Raw genomic sequence first — 21160 nt, forward strand, 5'->3', positions numbered from 1 at the left:
CGTGGAGGAATGCTGTGTGCGCTCGGTTCCCGCGCCCACATCCACCCAGTGCCCTGCGCACACGGCCTCTGTCTGGGGCTACAAACAGGAACAGCCTTTCCTCCTGAAATGCCTTTGTCATCATTATCCCGGCTGGTTAAGGAAAGTTTTGTGATAGAGTGAGTAGCTGGTGAAGCTGGGCATGGGGTGGCGACGGAGGAAAACTGCAAACTGTCCTTGGCCCCGCTGCAGCATCTCCTCCCATTCCCAAAATGAACCCACGATGGGATGGGCGGCGGGAGAAGATGTGGACCAGCATAGACCGTGCAGCTCCTGTGCTCTGCCTCCCACACCCCTTCCCCTGATAGTGCAGACTCCCGGGGTAGATCATCCTCGCCCTTCTAGGGGCTTCTGGCTTCAATTGGTTCATTCCGGCGGGAGCTGATTGTGCCAGGCAGGACTCAACCACAAGGAGTAAGATGAGTCCGCGGTAACCGCAGGGGCGCAGGTTCCCTGCTTGCACGCGGTTGCCCAGAGAACCTGCCCTGCATGACGAGGGGCAGGAATACAAGTGTGGGGACTTCCTGCAGAACCGCGGGGAGCGCTGAGCCCTGAAGAAGTTTTAAAATCATTTTTAAAAAGCCTTATGAACCCGGCGCAGCAGCCTAGCAGCTAAAGTCCTAGCCTTGCACGCCTGAAGCAGTGGTGTTCACCTGCCATGATGGAAACAGTTCTTAAATTTTTAAGATTTATTTGTATTTGAAAGGGAGATTTACAGAGAGAAGAAGAGAGAGAGGAATCTTGCATTTGAAGATTTATTCCACAAATGGTTGCAATGGGCAGAGCTGGGCTAGTTTGATGCTATGAGCCAAGAGGTTCTTCTGGGTCTCCCACGTGGGTGGGTGCAGGAGCCCAAGAACTTGAACCATCCTCCACTAGGTCATAAGCAGGGAGCTGGATCAGAAGTGGAGCAGCTGGGACACAGGATCTCTGTGGAGCTCAGACCTAAAGGCTAAGGATGTTGACCTGTGAGGAGCTGAGGGGAGGCACTGCAAGCAGAGGGGGCAGCAGGTGCATAGGCTGGGTGCAGGGCTTACTGGGGGAAGGCTACAGCACCACAGGGCAGGAGCCACTGGTGAGGTGGGCAGGGCAGCATCCCACATGTGCCACGGAGCCTGCGGACAATAAAAATCCAAACTGACCCAACCAATGCACCTGGATGGGGAACTCCTGGGAGTTCCTTCTGCCCCTGATTATCTGTAGCAGAGTGGGGGGTGGGGGGGGTTGATGGGGCAGCACTGCACTTCCCCCTAAGGAGCTTCCTGAGCTTAGTTCCTTGACTGCACCTGGGTTCAGTCCCCAGTTCCAGCTCTTAACTCCAGCTTCCCGCAAATTCATACCCTGGGAGGCAGTGGTGAGGGCTCAAATACTTGGATCCCTGCAACCCATGTGGCATACCTGGTTCCTGCCTTCAGCCCCCAACTTTGGGGATTGAACCAGTTAATGAGAGCTCTGTCCAGCTATCCTGCTGTCCGTCTCTGCATTGCTCAAGTGAATATGTGGGTATAGACTGGACAGCACCAGGGGGCACCTCCCCCATGCAATACGAGAGTAGGGATAGGAAGCACAGGGTAAGGAGAGCACGCCTGTAATCTCCACATGCCCTGTGGGGTGGGCTATGTGGGGTCCAAGGCCCTGTGCTAGTTCATGGCAGTACCAGAATTGGGCTGCAGAGGAGCCTGGCTCATGTGCTCATTCACCCTCAAGGCAGATGCCAGCACCAAGGAGAGGCACCCTCCTGCCCCTGCTCAACCAGAGCAGGCTTCATCTTGCCATCTTTTCTTCCCCGGGCAGTTAGATGCAGCTTCATGCCCTGCTGCCAGCTCAGCAAGCACCAGCCTCCTCTGGATGGTAGCAGGGGAGAGTATATTACTTAGGGACACCTGCCCTGACCTAGGAGAGTCCAAGGGAGGCTTCCTGGAGGAGGTGACACAGGCAGGGGTGTGGAGGAGGCAACAACATTTGTAGAGGCCTAGAGGTAATAGAGAGGAGATATGGAATCTCAAGCTAACATGAGGGGCTCAGAACAAGATGAACAGAGTGGAGGAGCCAGGCTGACGCACCTGCTGTTTTGAGACAGAGGGAGCCCTCTTGCGAAGGATGGCCCAGAGCCTTGGGCCCCTGCATCTGAGGAGCTGCTGGCTCCTGGTTTTGGATTGTCTCAGCTCCTGTTTTTGCAACCACTTGGGAAGTGAACCAGAGATTAGAAGATCTTTATCTCTCCTCTCCATAAAATCTGCCTTTCCAATAAAAAAAATTTTTTTTAATGTTTATTTTTAGGGGGTGGCAGATTTAGAATGAGAAGGAGAGATAAGTAGAGAGAGATCTTCCAGCCCCTGGTTCACTCCCCAAATGGCTGCAACAACCAGAGCAGATCTGATCTGAAGTCAGGAGTCATGAGCTTCTTCCAGGTCTCCCATGTGAGATGTGGGTGCAGGGTCCCAAGGCTTTGGGCCGTCCTCGACTGCTTTCCCAGGCCACAAGCAGAGAGCTGTATGGGAAGTGGGACAGCCGGGACCTGAACCAGCGCTCATATGGGATCCTGAAGCCACAGGTGGAAGCTTAGCTTACTACTCCATGGCGCCAGCCCCCAGGGCAAGCTTTTTGGGGCTCAGGACAAGTCCTAAGGGGACAGGTTCATGACTATGACATTTGAGTTAAGGAAACACTGGGGCTGGCCACACCCTTGGGAGGTGTAGACGTGACCTCTGCTTCCCCCAGCAGCATGCTGTTTGATGGCCTCTGCACTTGGCTGAGGCTGCCTGGTAGCCTGCCCCCTGCTATAACGTATTCAGGGACTGGGCAGTGCCTTGCAGGAGACTGTGGTAGCTGCCTTTGTGCTGGAACGAAGCATCTCAGATTGGGTGGTTGGTCAACGTCACTGACCTGTGGCTCGCAGTTCTGCAGGTTGGGTATTATGGAAGAGTTAATATCTAGCTCACCTCTGGCCCAATGGCAGGATTGTCCCATGTCCTCTGGAGGGACAGACAAGCACTACTGTAGCCTGTTGATAACAACACTACTCCAATCATGAGTGATGGCCAATCATTACATAGGCCCTGCCTCTTCACCTTATCACCGAAGGTGACCGAAGGTGGACATCCAGGTGTCCACTTAAGAATTTTGTAGGGACACAAACATGTAGACCCAAGACTTAAGCTACCCTGAGCATCACTGGGTGCAAACTGAGAGTGTTGGACATCTAACTGAAACCCAGTTCATGGGGGCGCAGGGTGGTGGAACAGGTTAAAGTCTCTGCCTGCAGTGCCAGTGTCTCATGTGGGTACCAGTTCAAGCCTTGACTCCTGCACTTCCCATCCACGTCCCTGCTTATGGCCTGGGAAAGCAGCAGAGGCTGACTCAGGTTCTTGGGCCCCTGTACCTGCATGAGAGACCCTGAATAAACCCCTGGCTTCAGATCAACATAGCTGCAGCCATTGCGATTTGCAGAGGAATACACCTGTGGATAGAAGATTGCTCTGTTTCTCCTTCTGTCTCTGTAACTCTGCCTTTCCAATAAAAAATAATAGTTGAAAAAAACAGTTCACGTAACAACTAAGTCCATGGTGTTAGATATATTTCTTTTTCTTTTATTAGAGCTTACTTATTCAATTTATCTGAAAAAGTCACAGAGAGAAAGGATTAGAGAGAAAGGGCAGGATCTTCAGCCTCTGAACGCAAGCCTGGAATTCCATGTGAATCTCTAACACGAGTGGCAGGGCTCTAAGTACTTGGGCAGTCATCCACTGCCTTCCCAGGCACATTAGCAGGAAGCTGGATATGAGGTAGAGGAGCCAGGGGGCCCAGCACAATAGTGTAGTGGTTAAAGTCCTCGCCTTAAACACGCCCGGGATCCCATATGGACACTGGTTCTAATCCTGGCGTCCCTGCTTCCCATCCAGCTCCCTGCCTGTGGCCTGGGAGAGCAGTCGAGGACAGCCCAGGGCTTTGGGACCCTGCACCTGTGTGGGAGACCTGAAGGGGCTCCTGGCTCAGGGCTTTCTGCTTGGGCAGTGAACCATCGGACGGAAGATTTTCCTCTCTGTCTCCTCCTCTCTGTATATCTGACTTTGCAATAAAAATAAAGTAAATATTAAAAAAAAAAAAAAAGAAGTGGAGGAGCAGAGATTTTACCCAGATATTGTAGGAAGTGATCTAATTTGCTGCGTTCCGTCCCATCCTTCTGCTTTCTGTCTCTAACTTTGCCTCTTTTATGTACTTCATAGAAGTGGAAACATGCAACATTCGTCCTGTTGTGTATAGATGAATGCTTTTTGTGGTAGCATAATGTAGCCAAATTTTGTCCAAATTAAACATGCATCAGAATTTCCTCTTTTTCTGAAAGTTGAGTAATATTCCATCATTAATGTGCCCCGTATATTGTTGACCTGTTCTTATTATTCAGCTTTTGTCACTTTAACTAAGATACTTTAAAGGAGCATCTCTGAAAGGAAGAGGTTTATATCCTACTATAGCTGAGAAGCTCCCAGTTCAAGATCAACCCCACCAAACTGGTCTCTGGTGGAGCCTGGCAAGGGCAGAGCAAATGAAGCAGAACAACTGCATGGTGGGCCAGCAGGTAGGGAGAGAAGGAAGGATGGGAGGGATGAAATCAGCTTCCATCAGTCCACTCAGAGTGAACTACCTCCCAGTGACCCAAAGAGAGAGAGAGAAGAAGAAACAGAGAGAGAGAGAGAAGGAGAAACAGAGAGAGAGAACCTGCCTTCTACTGGTGCTGGTGCACTCCCCAAATGGTCAAAACAGCCAGAACTGGGCAGATCTGAAGCAAGGACCGAAGAGCTTCTTCCTGATCTCCCACATGGATATAGGGATTCTAGCACTTGGCCCATCCTCAGCTTCTTTCTTATGTCATCAGCAGGGAATGGAATGGGAAGTGGAGCAGCTGGGACTCGAACTGGCAACCATATGAGAAGCCAGCATCATAGATGGCAATTTCATATGCTACGACTCAGCACCAGCCCCCGTATGTGGTTTGTGGATCCACCATCAAGATGGTGAACAGTGCTGACAGCACCAGCCACGCGTGTGTAACCACATCCACCTTCCTCTCCACTCCCACCTCACCCATCCTTTTTTGTGGGCAGCCACCAACCTGATCTTCATCTTTGAAGTTGTCATGGTAAATATTGTTACATATGTGGAATATAATGTATGTAGATTTGGGAGTGACTTTTTCCTGCCACTCTACATGAGTTCCTGAGGATTCATCTGGGTTATTCTATGTATCAATACTTTATTCCTTCTCCTTGCTGTGCATAGTAATCTATGGAGGGTATTTATTTAATGATATATTTTGCCCCTGCCCTCAATTACTTATTTATTTTAAAGATTTATTTATTTTTCATTGGAAAATCAGATTTACACAGAGAAGGAGTTACAGGGGGAAAAAGATCTTTCATCCACTGTTTCACTCCCCAGGTAGCTGCAATGGCTGGAGCTGAGCCCATCCAAAGCCAGGAATCAGATGCTTTATCCGGGTCTCCCACGCAGGTGCAGGGTCCTAAGGCTTGGAGCCATCCTTGACTGTTTTCCCAGGCCACAAGCCTCTCAAAAAAAGCCAGCATTTAAAAAATATTATTTCTTTTTATTGGAAAGTCAGATATACAGAGAGAAGGAGAGACAGAGAGAAAGATCTTCCATCTGCTAATTCAGTCCGCAAGTGGCTGCACCAGTTGGAGGCTGAGCCGATCCAAAGCCAGGAGCCAGTTGCTTCTTCTAGGTCTCCTACACGGGAGCAGGTCCCAAAGCTTCGGGCCGTCCTCAACTGCTTTCCCAGGCCATAAGCAGGGAGCTGGATGGGCAATAGGGCTGCTGGGACTAGAACTGGCCCATATGGTATCCCAGTTCATGCAAGGCAGTGACTTTAATCATTAGGCTACTGCTCCGGGCCCACTTTTTTTTTTAATGATATTTTGAGGCCAGCACGAAGGCTCAGTGGCTAAATCCTCACCTTCCAAGTGAGGATTGAGGCCACCTGGCAAGTGAATCAGCAGATGGAAGATCTTTCTCTGTATCTCTCCTCTCTTTTTCTTTGCAATAAAAATAAATCTGTCTTTGCAATAAAAATAAATAAATCTTTTAAAAAATAAAAAGCTACTTTCTCTAGAAGGCATCTCATCAGTGGGATCAGTATTGTGGTGATATAGGTTAAGTCTATACTTGAAACTATACTGGAATCTTCTACTGGAGTGCTGGGTCAAGTACCAGTTGCTCCACTTCCAATCCAGGTTCCTATTAATGAGCCTGGAAATCCAGTGAATGATGGCTGAAATACTTGGGTTCCTGTCACCCATGTGGGAGGCCCAAATGAAGCTCTTGGCTTTTGGCTTCAGACTGGTTCAACCCTAGCTATTGTGGCCATTTGGGCAGCAAACCAGTAGATTGAAGATCTTTATCATTCTGCCTTTCATAAATAAATCATATGAAAGAAAAGTAGAATCTTACCAGCTCAACAAAAATCTGCACAGCTTTTATAGAGAAGCTAACATTGAGTTGGGCTTGAATTCAAAGATCTTTTTGTTTTTGAAAAGTGGAGAGATGGGGATGGGGAGAGACAGAAATGTTTTATCTGCTGGTTCACTCCCCAAATCTCCAGCAGGCTGAAGCCAGGACTCCAGCTGGGTCTCCTGTGTGAGGGACAGGGCAGGAAGCCACTTCCTTTCCAGGGCCATCAGCATCAGCAGGGAGCTGGATTGCAAGCCAGCAGCAAGGGACTCCAGTTGACATTACAACCTGGGATGCTGGCATTGGAAGTGGCAGGCTAGCCCTCTGCAGTGGATGTTCTTTTTGAATTGCTAGGATCCTCTTTGGTCACCCTTAGAGGAAAAGTACTTGCCATCTTTCTGGCACAGTGAGTTCATCACATTCTGTCATCTTCAAACTTGGACTTGTTCTCGGCACACGTGGTCTTCTGCTTCTCCCCTTCCGGCACTTCCTGGGGAATCTGGGAGACCTGATGGAGCAGTCCAGGTGTTTCCTCTTGAAGTCCTTCGCGTAGGCCTGCAGAAAACCAAGCCTAGTAGGGTATTTTATCTGTCAGCTTCTTGTGGGGAGGGAGGTCTCCTTTACTCTTGATGACAGGACAGTAGTCACCTGGTACTCTTCCCGCGTGTCCTGCAGAACAGCCAGCTCCTTCCCACCCTACCCTGACCCAACAACAATCCTCCCTGTACCCCCAGGCTCTGCCATGAACTCCTCAGTAGATATGTACTGCAGTTTGTTCAGCCACTTGCCCATCTGAGATAATTCCCAGTTTGGACTATTCCAGAATAGAGCTGCTCTAAATATTCACTCTGAGGCTTTGGTGGAGTTATGGGTTTTCATTTCTCTGGGACAGATGCCCAGGAATGTGCTGTGGGGAAGCCTGTAGCCATTCACCTGTCGAAGAACGTCTGGGTTGTTTCCAGTTTGGGCAACTATAAATAAAACTGCTGTCAACACTGGCGTACAGCTTGTGGTGTGAATACAATCGTCATTCTTCTGGAAAGAATGCCTGGGTATGTAGTTATCTAACGGCAACCCCATGATTGATTTTTTTAAGCTTTTCTTTTTTTTAATTGGAAAGTCAGATATATATAGAGAGAAGGAGAGACAGAGAGGAAGATCTTCTGTCTGATGATTTACTCCCTAAGTGGCCACAACGGCCAGAGCAAAGCCAATCTGGAACCAGGAGCCAGGAGCCTCTTCCAGGTATCCCAGGATTTGGGCCGTCCTTGATTGCCACAAGCAGGGAGCTGATGGGAAGCAGGGTTGCTGGGATTAGAACTGGCACCCATATGGGATCCTGGGCATGCAAGGCAAGGACTTTAGCTGCTACGCTACTGTGCCAGGCCCACCATGTTTGATTTCTAAAGACAAACTGTGAGGCTGAGAGTAATCTAGTTTTTCCATATCCTTGCCAACACTTTATGTTGTCACTATTTTTTCCATTCTGCTAAGTTAGTATCAAAAGCTAAGTATAATTTTCATTTCTATTTGCCTAATATCTTTCTAATGAGAGTGAACATCTTTTTTAAAAAGTATTTATTTTTATTGGAAGGGCAGATTTACAGAAAGAAGAGATAGAGAGAAAGATATTACCTCTGCTGGTTCACTCCCCAAGTGGCCTTAATGGCTGGAGCTGAGCTGATCTGGAGCCAGGAGGCAGGAGCTTTCCTCTGTGGCTTTCCCAGGCCACAGCAGGGAGGGAACTGGAAGGGACGTCGTGCAGCTGGGACACAAATCAGTGCCCATAAGGGAACCCAGCACCTGCAAGGTGAGGATTTAGCTACTGGGTCTAAATCACAGGCCCAGTGAACACCTTTTCATGAGGTTATTTACCATTTATTCATCTTTGTTAGTGAAATTCCTGTTCATGATTTTTGCCCATTTCTCATTGAATTTTTTAAGCTATTTGGTTTTAAGAGATTTGTATTTCTGAATCCTAGTCCTTTGTCATATAATTGGCTTGTAAATATTTTCTCCAAGTTTGTTTCCTGTGTTTTCATTCTCTTAGAAGACTCTTTCAGGCCCAGTGCAATGGCTTGATTAGCTAATCCTTGCCTTTCGGGGAAAAAAAACCCTCGCCTTTCAAGCACAGGTATCCCATTAGGATGCCAATTTGTTTCCTGGCTGATCCACTTCCCATCCTGGCCTGAGAAGGCATTAGAAGATGGCCCAAAGCCCCAGGACCTTGCATCCATGTGGGAGACCCAGAAGAAACTCTTGGCTCCTGGACATTGTGGCCACTTGGGGAGTGAACCAGCAGACAGAAAATCTTTCTCCTTCTCTCTGTAAATCTGCCTTTCCAATACAAAGAAATAAATCATAGATAGATATGTTTTAAAAGCGAAAGACTCTTTCAGAGTAAACATTATTTGGGTTTGAGGTTTGATTTATGAGTTTTCCCTTTGTGGATCACCCACCTCAGCATCCAGTGTGAGCATTCACTATCCAGCCGTAGATTCTAAGAATTTCTTCTAGTCTGTGTGTCCTGAAACCTTGGCAGTTGTTTATTTGCATGCAAGCCTGCAAACCATATTGCATGGAGTAAGACTTGTGGGATTTCACTGTGACTCTGGATGGAATGTTCAGCAACATACCCACATGTCAGGGGAAGCTGATGTAGATTTCTAGAACTCTCCTTGCTCTCAATACCTACTTGGCACCATGGTGTCAGCCATTACACTGTACTACCTTCCTCTTTAAGCTGAAGGTTGTATACACTGAGGATTAATCAGTGGCTCTCAATTACTCACCAAGTTCCCAAGTAGGAAATGATGCAAAGAGGAAGTCAGCCTAAACACAGCCTCAGTTATCGCCACATGAGCCCAAAGCAGTGATGCAGAGGCAGAGAAGGTAACAGTGCCTTGGGCAACAGGATGGCATAGTGGCAACCCATGCTGCTGTTTCTTGTATAGGCCCTTCATTCACCCTTTTCCCACACAACTAGTCTTCCACATCAGTGAGGAACCAGGAAATTGATTGTTTCCACAACGCAGGGCTGCCAAGCACTGCCCCAAGTTTTTGACTCAGTATGGGGGGTAAATCATGCCAAATCTGGGACTGAGAATCTTCTTAAAAGGAACTAACTGCTTCCTTCTCTCAATGCTTCTGATGCAACCCATGTAGGTTTTTCATAACAAGCAACTCCCAGGGTCCTCTGATCTGCCTCTCCAATAAAAATAAATAAGTCTTTAAAAATGTACAGCATGTTAAGCCATTGTCTGAGATGCCATCCCCTATGAGCACAGGTTCAAGTCCCCACTGCTCCACTTCCAATGCAGCTTTCTACTAATGCTCTTGGGAAGACAGAAGGTGGCCCCAGTGTTGAGGCCCCCGCACCCCCATGCGAGCCCTGGATGCAGTTCTAGGCTGCTGAATTCAACTTGGCCCAGCCCTGGCTGTTACAGCCATCTGGGCAGTGAGCCAGACAGCAGAAAGTCTCTCTTGTTCCTGTGTAATTCTGCCTTCCAAATAAATAAATATAGGCAGAGATACAGAGACACACAAAGAAGGAGATCTTTCATCTGCTGTTTTACTCCCCAGATGGTTGCAATGGCCAAGGCTGGGCCAGGCTGAAGCCATGAGCTAGGAACTTCTTTCGGATCTCCCATGCTGATGGCAGGGTTCCAAGCACCTGACCAATCTTCTGCTGCTTTCCCAGGTGCACTGCAGGGAGCTGGATTGGAAGTGGAGCAGCTGGCATTTGAACGGTGCCCATATGAGATGCAGGCATCTCAGGCAGCAGCTTAACAGATTACACCACAATGCTGACCCCATTTTTTTTTTAATTTAAAAAAGCTTCCTTTCCACCACGAATGCCACTGCCACCACTATACACTACATTGCCTCCTTCCTGCTGGCTGCCCTTGGGAGCAACGCCTTGCCAAGTGCCAAGGACATCACAAAGATCCTGGGCAGCGTGGGCATCAACGCAGATGATGACTGGTTCAATAAGGTTCTCAGCGAGCTGAAAGGTAGAAACATTAAGGACGTGGTTGCTCAGGGTATCAGCAAACTGGACAGTGAGCAAAGAGGTGGGACTGTGGCCGAGTCTGCTGCTCCAGGTGCGGTGGAGCCAGCTGCCGCGATGGTCCCTAAAGCAGTGGAGCAGAAGAAGCAGAAGAAGAAAGAGTCAGAAGAGTTGGACAATGACATGGGGTTTGGCCTGCTTGACTAGATCCTGCATCTCCCTCCCCCCTCCAAATAAAGCCTTTTACATTAAAAAAAAAATTTTTTTAAAAATAGCATGTGCAGTCACATAAAACATTACTGCATTTTGGTCAATGATGGATTGCATATAGCCTTGAAGCCTGATTTGATTATATGGCCCACTGAAGTTGGGGAAGGAGCAAAGTCCCAGAGGAGAGAAGGTCTACTGAGAATCTCCACTGACTTAGTAGTCCACCTGGGGACAGAGCAGTCCATGGCCCTTCCTTCCTGAGGGCGCCCTTGACCTGAAGGCTGTGTCCTTGTGCCAGTGCTGGGAAAGTCTTCCTTGGAGTCTCCAATAGGTATCTGAGGCCTGGGAAGCCCTTGGGGACTCACTTCTCCCATTAGACCAGTCAGTGACCTTGGGTGTCTGGGTAGAAGAGAACTGCCTGCTCCTGAACACACATGGGGTGGGGTCATACAATCCAGACAGGAAATCAGAGTTAGCTGAGGAATCCCCAAACTCAGGGTGCCAGAAACACAAATGCTGTGGGTGCCCGGATGCTTCCGCAGCAGCTGCCCACTTCTGCCTTCAGCAAGTGTTTCCCAATAGCCTGAGCTATGAATGTGCAAATGTCAGTGATGCAGGTCACAGGTGGCCAGACGAGGAGGGGTGAGGTCCGTGGGTCCCCGCGTACTCTCACTTGCCTCAGCACTCCATCTTGGCGAGAGAGGTGTGGGATCCTGTGAACCCACGATGGGTGAGTACCAGCTCATGGGAAAGGACCTGGAATGCTGGGGATGGCCTCTTGACAACTCTGTGGGGAGTAGCTTGCATGTCTCTGGTCTTGGGGATGGGAGCCCTGGGAGCCTGTTGGTCTGCTGGAGGAGGCAAGGGACAGATATGGTGGCTTCAGCGTGTCCTGCCCAGAGCCTCTCTTACATTCCCGAGAGGTGAGAACCACTGTCCTCATAGCCTCTGAAACATCTGCTCGGGGTGGGAGGTGATGGAGCCAAGGTTGGGACCGGCGACCTTGATTTCTTCTCTGCTTTGCTAGAAGGTGGGGGACTGGAATACGTGCCTTGAACCCTGAGCCATGGGAAAGAGGCAAGGCACTCACCACACCTCTGGGGATCCTGTGCAGGTAACAAGGATCCCCCAAAGGCGAGTTATGGCTCCATCTCCAGCTTGCCGAGCCCAGGGCCAGCACAGTTACCTCCTGGAGGGAGCCCCCTGAGTGAAAAGATCCCCAACCCTGATGTGGAACTGGTGAGAATTCTGGAAGCTTCTGAAGGGGAGGGGTGCTCCGTGTGGGCAGGATATTCTGGGTCCTCACAGACTGGAAGAGGGGTTTTCCCGGCAACTGTGCCAGTCCATTTGGGCTGTGAACAACAGCAACAGCCAGTGGCAAGTGCCCCCACCTGCTTCTGCCCCCAGCACTTAGCAGAGGTGTTCGGTGTCTGTCTAGAACTGAGTTTTCCAGGGAAGAGCAAAGGACCTGAAGTGAACTGCACTTGGAGCCTCAAGCATTCACTTTGTGATCAAAGGGAAGGCTCCAGAGGGCTCCTTTCAGGGTGTTCTACAGACTGCTAGGCTGGGGTTCCAGAAGAAAGCAGCAAGAAGGGGGCCTGTGATCTGAGAAGGGGAGGGAGAGACTGCCCCAGCTGGGATCAGCCCTGGGAGCCCCCTGCTTCCTTTTGGGAACCGTGAGGACCACAAAAGTGGGCAGGTCAAGTTCAGGCTCCTGAGGATGACAGAGCCCCTGTGACTCAGCGAATCCAGCTGACTCCTCCAGCCCCTGGGCCCATCCTGGGCTGACTAAGACAGACTACTGCCACCGCCACCACTCTACCCAAGCCCCTCTCCTTTCCTCTAGGGCACATTCAGCCTGCGGAAGCTGTGGGTCTTCACCGGGCCTGGCTTCCTCATGAGCATCGCCTTCCTGGACCCGGGCAACATCGAGTCAGACCTCCAGGCTGGTGCCGTGGCTGGATTCAAAGTAACCAAATCAGGGCCTGCAGGGGCGGGGGGGGGGTTGCCTGGGGAAGGAGGTGCCCAAATCAAATGGGTGGACACCCCAGTCTGCCGTGCTTCCCCATGGTGGTATGCTCTGAGAGCAGGGGTAAAAGTTCAAATGGGCTAGCAAAGACTCTCCAGGCCACATGGCATCTCCTCCACCCTCTCTCCAGCATGTGCCTAGGTCCCCAGGGTGGCCTTTGGCCCTCTGGCTGACAGCCTTTCTCCCTACCTTGTCACAGCTGCTCTGGGTCTTGCTCTGGGCCACTGTGTTGGGCTTGCTGTGCCAGAGACTGGCCGCCCGGCTGGGTGTGGTGACAGGAAAGGACCTGGGCGAGATCTGCCACCTGTACTACCCTAAGGTGAGCAGGGCAGGCTGTAGGGAGGGCAGGGTTGGACCAGAAGCAGCAGCAGGTACTGCAAGTGCTTGAAGTCTCCATGACTCCATGATCCAGTAAACACATTGCATCCCCTCTAGGACTAACACAAGTCCATTTGACTGATGAAAAGACTGAGGTTCAAAGCTATAGTTCACTGAGAGGGACAGAAAGGGAAATGAAAAGTGATGGAAATTACTTAGCCAAGCAAAAACCAAACCAAAACAAACAAATAGAGAGGTACCAGCTTATGATGGTAACTGGCTGTCATCGGTGTCCAGTTAGGAAAATGGAGATGACAGCTCTAGATACTTCTGAGCTATTTCATGTGAGGATTAAGCAATGAAGATGTTAGGAGGGCTGGAGGAGCAAGGGGAGGCAATGCTAACTCTAAGATCAGACACAGCATTGCAACCTGGCTCCCCCTCAGGACCATCCTTCACTGGCCAGCACCTCAAAATGATGCACCTGCTGTACAAATGAGCACCCACCCAGGAGCCTCGGCTAAGCATTTCCCACACAATCCAGGCTCTGCTACACATGTAGGTCTCACACGTCTAGCTTAGCCTAGGCCAGAGCGAGGGATGGCAAGGCTGGGGAGGGGGAGCCCTGAGCCAGCAGACAATCCACACTAGGTGCCCCGGATCCTACTCTGGCTGACCATCGAGCTAGCCATCGTGGGCTCTGATATGCAAGAGGTCATTGGCACAGCCATCGCGCTCAGTCTGCTCTCAGCCGGACGGTACTGACACTCCCCCACCCCCCATTCCCCACTTACTCCCCAAGGGAACTTGTAATCTTCTGTATCTGATCTATGCTGTTCATCCCCTCGGATGTAAGCTGCTGCTGGAGAGGCAGCCATGTGGCTAACGTCCCTGGGGCCTCTGCTAGCCAAAGCCTGATTCCACAGTGTCCATCTAGTGTGCAGAAGGCATGAGGGCTCCGGTGCCTGGACCAGACTGGGCTAGGCTGAGCCGGGCTCTCTGGTTCTAGAATTCCACTCTGGGGTGGCGTCCTCATCACCGTCGTGGACACCTTCTTTTTCCTCTTCCTGGATAACTATGGTGGGTATATTCCTCACTTCCCAGCACTGGCAGGTGCAGGGGAGGGAACACTAACCAGAGCTATGACTTCAGACCGCCCTGGGTGTCTCTGCATCTCTCTTCTAGCTGTGTGGCCTCACCAAGCCATTCAGATGTGGTTTTTTTCATCCATAACCTGGGATAGATCTATCATGCACTTGGCCTGCACTCATAGCCTAGAGCCTCATACTGGAGGTGGTGGCTGGTGTTACAGGGACTTCGGTAGGTCCCTGTCTGTCCCCTCCTATCCCCCAGGACTGCGGAAGCTGGAAGCTTTTTTTGGACTCCTCATTACCATCATGGCCTTGACCTTTGGCTATGAGGTAAGAAGGCAGAACTGCGCCCCTCCCTTTGCCTCCCAAGGTCTTTCCCACCCATGCCCACCTGCTGCTGGAGGGCAGACCCGCCCCCCGGCAATCCCTGCCCCTGACAGCATTCCTCTTGTGCAGTATGTGGTGGCGCAGCCAGAGCAGGGGGCGCTTCTCCGTGGCCTGTTCCTGCCTTCATGCTCCGGGTGCAGCCAGCCCGAGCTGCTGCAGGCTGTGGCCATCGTGGGTGCCATCATCATGCCCCACAACATCTATCTGCACTCGGCCCTCGTCAAGGTGAGCACGAGGGAGGGATGTCCCCTCCTAGGAAGCAGTACAACCCTGCCTTTCAGCCCTTAGCCTCGCAGGGCCTACCCTCAGCCTGGAGTGATGGCAGCTGAGAGCCAAGGAGCAGAACAGATAAAGGATTTCAGGTCAAGATATTGTAAGCTGCGGGATGGCCAGTGCAATGACCTTGGGGCAGAAACTGTTCCAGCAAGGAGAAGGTGGTGAAGAGGATGCAGGTGTGCGACATGGCAGGGCTGAGGGACGGGGAGCTCCAGGCAGTGTTCTCTCCTTCTTTGGGCACTGAGGAGGCCCCCCCAACCTGGGAGGGGGTGGCGCTGACCAAGGCCTGACTGCCATGTAGGGACTTTCAAAAAGAGCTGGGATTGATTATAGGCAATTCATTAAGTGTGAAGGTGGGGGACACTGCTCTGCAGGAGCTTTGGCCTCCTGCCCCCCCATACAACCCCTATGACCTATGACCTTTACAGTCCCGGGAGATAGACCGGACCAGCCTTGTGGCCATCCGGGAAGCCAACATGTACTTCTTGACAGAGGCCACCCTCGCTCTCAGTGTCTCCTTCATCATCAACCTCTTTGTCATGGCTGTCTTCGGGCAGGCCTTCTACCAGCAGACCAACCTGGCCGCGGTGAGACCCCCTGCCCAGCCCACCTGTGCACACCCCCCCCAACACACACACGGGATCCCACACATGCCCACGCTCCTCTGAGTGTCAGTCAGCATGGAGCTCTTGCTGGCCCCGGCAGGAGGTCCTGCAGTCCTGGCATGCAGTGGTAGGGGCCCTGGGGTAGGGGTGAAAAGGTACTACTACCCCTGGTGAGGAAGGACACCTGGAAGGGTGTGAAGAGTGTGGGAAAGCCTTCTTGGAGGATGTGGCATTTGTGCTGAGAGGAGCCAGCTTACTCCTCCTGGCTCCCTGGGACCTATGTGTCTCCCTGCTTCGTGCCTCTAAAGGCAGGTGCAGGGGTGTGCATGTGTGTGCATGTGTGTGTGTGTGTGTGTGTGTGCGCGCACGTGGGAAGAACAAAGGGGGTACCTGGGCACAGTAACCGCCTCACTGTGTGACTTAAGTCACAGCCCTAACTCTGTGGATCTCGTTTTGAGCTGCATGGGGGCCTGAGGAGGGATGTCTGTAGGAAGTGTTGGGGGGTGTTGCTGAATCCTTGGGGTACGCTGGAGGGGGAAGGGAGAGGTGTAGCCCCAGCCTCTTCTCCCTCTGTGGAGATGCAGCTCAACAAAGCCAAGAAAAGGCTGGAAGCCCAGCTCTCACATAGAACTCCCAGCAAAGCAAACACCCCAACTTTGAACCCAGATGGTGCCGTGGGTCAGGGCCTGGGGGGTCTGCTTTTCCCAGACTGTACTGTGAGCTTCACCTCTCCTTCCTGCCACCCCGGTGCCTGCAGCACAACTTGTGCGCCAAAAGCAGCCTCCACGCCTACGCCAAAATCTTCCCGCAGAACAATGACACAGCCTCCGTGGACATTTACCGAGGAGTAAGCCAGTCGCCAGACAGGGATGGGGCCACAAGTGCTCACACCTACTGGGGGTGGGGTGGATCTCAACCACGCCCTCCAGGGGCAGGGATCGAGCTAGAAGGTGGGGCCGCGAGTGACCACAGCCCACCCCCTCCAGGGCGTCATCCTGGGTTGTGTCTTCGGCCCCGCAGCCCTCTACATCTGGGCTGTGGGTCTCCTGGCGGCTGGGCAGAGCTCCACCATGACCGGCACCTACGCTGGACAGTTCGTGATGGAGGTGGGGCATGGGCTGGCTTGCAGACTGAGGACACAATTCTGGGGAGGATAAGGGAGAGAAACGGTCAGGGGTCCCTTTCGTGGATTCCAACCCCATTTCCCAGCTGGGAAAATTGAGGCAAGTGAGGCGGCTGTGGGCAGTTGCAGGCCCGCATGAAGCCAGGAGTGTTGGCCTCAAGACCTGCTTAGTCTTCAGCCACCAGCTGTGGGAGGGTCCCCCTCCAGACACACACACACACACACACACACACACACACACACACTTCTGCCTCTCTCCACTAAGTAGGGACAGGAATTGCCCCATTTCACAGGTACAAAAGCCAAAAGCAGTGGTGGCCCCCGGTATGAATCCAGGGCTGTGGGACCACAGAAGGGTTCCAGCTCTGCACACAGCCCACCCCACCCCTCACTTCCCACCCAGGGCTTCCTGAAATTGCGGTGGTCTCGCTTTGCCCGTGTGCTCCTCACCCGTTCCTGCGCCATCCTGCCCACTGTGCTCGTGGCCGTCTTCCGGGACCTGCAGGATCTTTCTGGCCTCAATGACCTGCTCAACGTGCTGCAGAGTCTGCTGGTGAGGCCTGGCTGGCGTGTACTGGGTGCCCGCCAGGCTCTGTCCTTAGCCACCAGCCTCACAGAATCCCTCCCAGAGGCACCCCAGCGGGCAGCAGTGGCCACTCCCCCCCATTTTACACAGGGGAAGACTGAGGCGTGAAGTTAAGAATTTGCCTGCCTTCTTTGGCTTTGTAGGTTCATGGCCTTGAAAGGCTTTGAGACAGGGCTCCCAGGCAGGCATAGGCTGGGGAGGGGGATCCATCCTCATCCTCTCTGGGAGCAGGTGCAAGCCCCCCACCCTACCTGGCTCTCCCCAGCTGCCCTTTGCTGTGCTGCCCGTTCTCACCTTCACCAGCATGCCTGCCCTCATGCACGAGTTTGCCAATGGCCGGTGAGTCCTCCCCATGCCAGGCACAGGTTCCCCTTGCCACACTTGACCCTTGCCTTGACTCCATGACCCAGAGGGATCCACCAAGGCTGAAAGAGACTCAGGACTCCTGCCCCGGGCTCACCCAGCTGGCTCTTGGCGGGCAGCGGGGCCTGGAATCCAGCTGCAGCGGCCCGCGGTGGGGGGGCGGGGCTCTCTCTCACCTTGCTTCTGTCCTGGCAGAATTCCCCCAGCGCCAAGCCTGTACAGAGGGGGCTTGGTGTACCCTTCCCTACTGGCCTCCAGCTCTGGGCCCTGAGGGACGGGGAGGGAGGGAGGAGGTGCAGGGGCCGCCACCTTCGGCCACTCCTGAGCCACCCCTTCGATCCCCAGGCTGAGCAAGGCTCTGAGCTTGGGCATCATAGCGCTGATCTACGCCATCAATCTCTACTTCGTGTTCACGTACCTGTCCAAGCTCCCTCACCCTGCTTACTGGGGCCTTGTGGCTCTGCTGGCTGTGGTCTATTTCGGCCTCACCACTTACCTGGTACAGTCCGCTGGGGGTGCCTGGGAGATGGGGAGGCCACGGATGGCATGGGGGGAGGGCAAGGAGAACACACTGTGGCATTCCCCCAGGTACCTGACTCCCTGCCGCCCCTCTATCGCCTAGGTCTGGACTTGCTGCCTTGCCCAGGGAGCAATGTTTCTGGCCCACAGCTCCCACCAGCGCTTCCTCTACCGACTCCACGAGGAGGAGCGGCTGGAGAACGGGGCGGCCTCTGGATGAACCTGCACGAGGGCAGTGGCGGGGTGGGGGTTACGGACGGAGGGGCCTCTGCTGGCCTTCTGGACAGCCAACTGAAGTCCTGGGAGCCTACGCTAGGTATCAGTGTACTCATCTGTGAAATGGGCACAACCTGGGATACAGAGTCTTGTGATACAGTGCCTGGAGCGTTAAAAAAAAAAAAAAAGTGACCCTCTAAGGTATTTACTCCTAACTGGCACTTCAGACGTCTGACCGACGCCCACAAGCAAGGAATCTCCAGAAGCCTCGCCCGGTTGGTTCTCTGCTCCAGGCGCGCCTCCCCTGGGACCTGGCGGCTGGGACTCCCAGGCGCTGCGGTGCGCGGGCCCCCGGCTCCCCCTAGGGGCGGGCGGCGTCCCAGCCTCAGTCCTTCCCGGTCCACGGGAGAGGCGAGCGCCTGGGCCTGGAGACCTGGGAACCTCCTCGTCTGCACAGGCTGGCCCGCGGAAGCCGCGTGGGCCGGTACCCCAACCTCCCTCGCCGCGGGGGACGGCCGGGCACCCCTTTCGCCTCAGGGCGGGGCTGAACTTTGCCGACGCTCCCTAGGCCGTTTCCAGGCTCCCCCCAGCGCCTCCTCCGGGGACCCCGGCCCCTCGGACCCCGACCCCGAGCTGCGCTGAGGGTCGCCCGGCCCCGAAGGGCGCCCGGGGCGCGAGCCGCGCCTGGAAGTAGCCCCGATTGCCCAGAGATCCCGCCAGGCCGACGGCCCGGTCCAGGCGCTTGTTTATGAAAAGAATTTTCTCTTTCTTAAAAGGGCAACGAGACGAGTGGGGCCCGCCAGGAGACAGCTCGGGAACACTGCTGGGCCAGCCAGGGTCGGGCTGGGGGCCAGGGGCGGCTGATCCCCTTCCCCCAGGAGAGGGCGGCCCCGTGGGTGTTGAAGGGGCGGGGGCCTGGTGGACGGGTGCTGCTGGGTGAAGAGGAGAAGTCTTCCCACCCTTCCCCAGCTTCCCCCCTCCCTGCGCCCCTTCTGGTCAGTTTATTTGGCATGAATTGGGCGCCAGTCCCTGTGCCAGGCAGGGGAGGCCAGCCAAGTGGCCCACAAGCCGCTACATGGCAGTTCGGCCTGGGAGCACTTGGATAGGAATGTCGCAGGAGCAGGGGGTCCCTCTTACGCGCAAAGAGCAGAAGAAGCTGAATGGGAAACCCCCAAGACAGGGGACCCCTAAGACAGGGGAAGCCCCAGACGGGGGGCTGCACCTTTGTGTCAGCCAGCTCAGAGCTTGGGGAAAAGGGGGTCACCGAGGACAACTAGAGGGATGGGGGGCGGGGGTGACACGGGTTAAAGGTCAGGGAAGCCCCAAGGGGCCATGGCAGTGGCCTTGATCCTGAGTGCCCCAGGCCAGCGTGATCATCAGCCCCTCCCCCCACACCTCTTCTTTCAGAGTCCATTTCGGGTGCGGGCCTCGGGGTGGGCGTGGAGTGACCCCCGCACCCTCCCTGGCAGCAGCCCTACTTGGCAAATGGGCCAACCGAGGCAGGTGCCCCAGGAACTACAGCGGAGTCTCGTCCTCCCCTCCCCTCCCCGGGGCCTCGACACCCCCACGACTTTTTCCTGAGGATGCAGACGGGTGGAGCCGATAAACTGCGTGGGTGCAGCGGCTGGGGGAGGGAAGGGCTGAGCAGCTAGGGGGGGCACTTGGCCCTCAGAGCCTCACCTCCTGCTCCACCCCTCTCGACGCACCAGCCTGCCTGGGCCGGCGGGCAGGGAGCGCCCCTAACTCGGATGGACCTGGGAGAGACCTGGGGCGCAATGAACTGGAGGAGTCTTGGGGCGGGACCTCGAGAGCTCCAAAGTGGCCTGGCCCGCAGTGGCGGGTGGCGGGCTCGGCAACCCAGCCCAGCCCTAGTGTCCGGTCCCCGCCTAAGCTGCTCACCATCCCAGGGACGGAGGGAGAAGCCAAGGGGCACAAAGGAGCCCAGCCTGCCCAGGCCAGCGGCCAGGTGCGAGGCCAGTCAGCACCTCGCCATCCATTTTCTTTTGGGAGTCAGGCTCCTGGTCCAGGTCGAGGGAGGGCGCCACCTGCAATCATCCAGGGTGCCCGTGACCTAGGCACCGTGACCTAGAGGGTCCGACCCCAGGACAAGAAGGGGAGCAGGTAGAGGTGGAGGGAGGGGGCATGGAGGTCCTTCACCTCCCGTCCGGTTCACTCCCTGAGCAGGCCGGCTCCCCTCGGCCCGGTACGGCTGGAAGGACGCGCGGGGCACTCGCACCCCGCTGCCCGACGCGACCGGACGCGCCCGCCCTGGCGACCCGCGCGCGGGTGGGGCTGCGAAGGAAGCGCCCGAGGCTTGTTTGCGGGTGTGACGCTAGTTGTAGTTTTTAAATCGCGAGCACGATCAGGCCTAGAAAAGCAAATGCTCAGAAAAGCCCTCCAGACCCCGCGGCGCGCACCGCAGGGGGCTTCCCCACCGCCAGAGGGGCGCAGGGTGGAGGTGAAGTGGGGGCGCCGCCTCCGCAGCCTCGGGTGGGGCGCGAGTTGCTACGGCGGGTGTAGGGGGATCCCAGCGGGCAGCTCTGGGCTGCCCCGGGGCACGCAGCCTAGGGCCCCACAGCCCCCTCACCTGCGGCGGGCGTGGCTACACAGCCAGCTGCAAGGAAGGGGTCGGCGGGTGTGAGGTTCCCAAGTCGGGAAGGCGCTCGGCTCCTCCCGAGGGACCGCGCTGTGGTGTAGACACGCGGGGTGGGCGTGCGGGTCGCGAGACAGAGCGGTCAGGCAAGTGTGCGGGAGCATCCCCAGGTACGGAGTTGGGTTTTTCACATCATTGAGACGGGGTTGGGGGGAATAGAGAATTCCTCAGTCCCCGAGAAACTCGCAGGTAGCGCCGGCCACAGGGCACTAGGGAGTTAGGGTCCAGCAAAGAGTCGCTGCCCATCCAGGACGGCCCTAAGAGGTGGCCC

The 21160-nt window shown here is 54.4% G+C and overlaps 2 protein-coding genes across 2 annotated transcripts; both read left to right on the top strand.

The window, feature by feature from the left end:
• The first annotated feature begins 458 nt into the window (after positions 1-458).
• Positions 459-10720, top strand: LOC121160554 (60S acidic ribosomal protein P2-like). Its single transcript, XM_040986441.1, has 2 exons — positions 459-469; positions 10342-10720. Exons 1-2 carry the CDS (start codon positions 459-461, stop codon positions 10718-10720), a joined length of 390 nt encoding a protein of 129 aa, XP_040842375.1.
• A 583-nt stretch (positions 10721-11303) lies between these two features.
• Positions 11304-18274, top strand: SLC11A1 (solute carrier family 11 member 1). Its single transcript, XM_040986511.1, has 15 exons — positions 11304-11453; positions 11838-11962; positions 12570-12692; positions 12952-13071; positions 13722-13828; positions 14080-14150; positions 14424-14491; positions 14618-14773; positions 15253-15411; positions 16187-16276; positions 16416-16535; positions 16956-17105; positions 17404-17477; positions 17847-18000; positions 18124-18274. Exons 1-15 carry the CDS (start codon positions 11450-11452, stop codon positions 18238-18240), a joined length of 1638 nt encoding a protein of 545 aa, XP_040842445.1. The 5' UTR covers positions 11304-11449; the 3' UTR covers positions 18241-18274.
• The last annotated feature ends 2886 nt before the right edge of the window (positions 18275-21160 follow it).

This window comes from Ochotona curzoniae, unplaced genomic scaffold (genome assembly GCF_017591425.1).
Source record: "Ochotona curzoniae isolate NIBS_2020 unplaced genomic scaffold, NIBS_Ocur_1.0 contig_4514, whole genome shotgun sequence".
NCBI classification, from domain to species: domain Eukaryota; kingdom Metazoa; phylum Chordata; class Mammalia; order Lagomorpha; family Ochotonidae; genus Ochotona; species Ochotona curzoniae.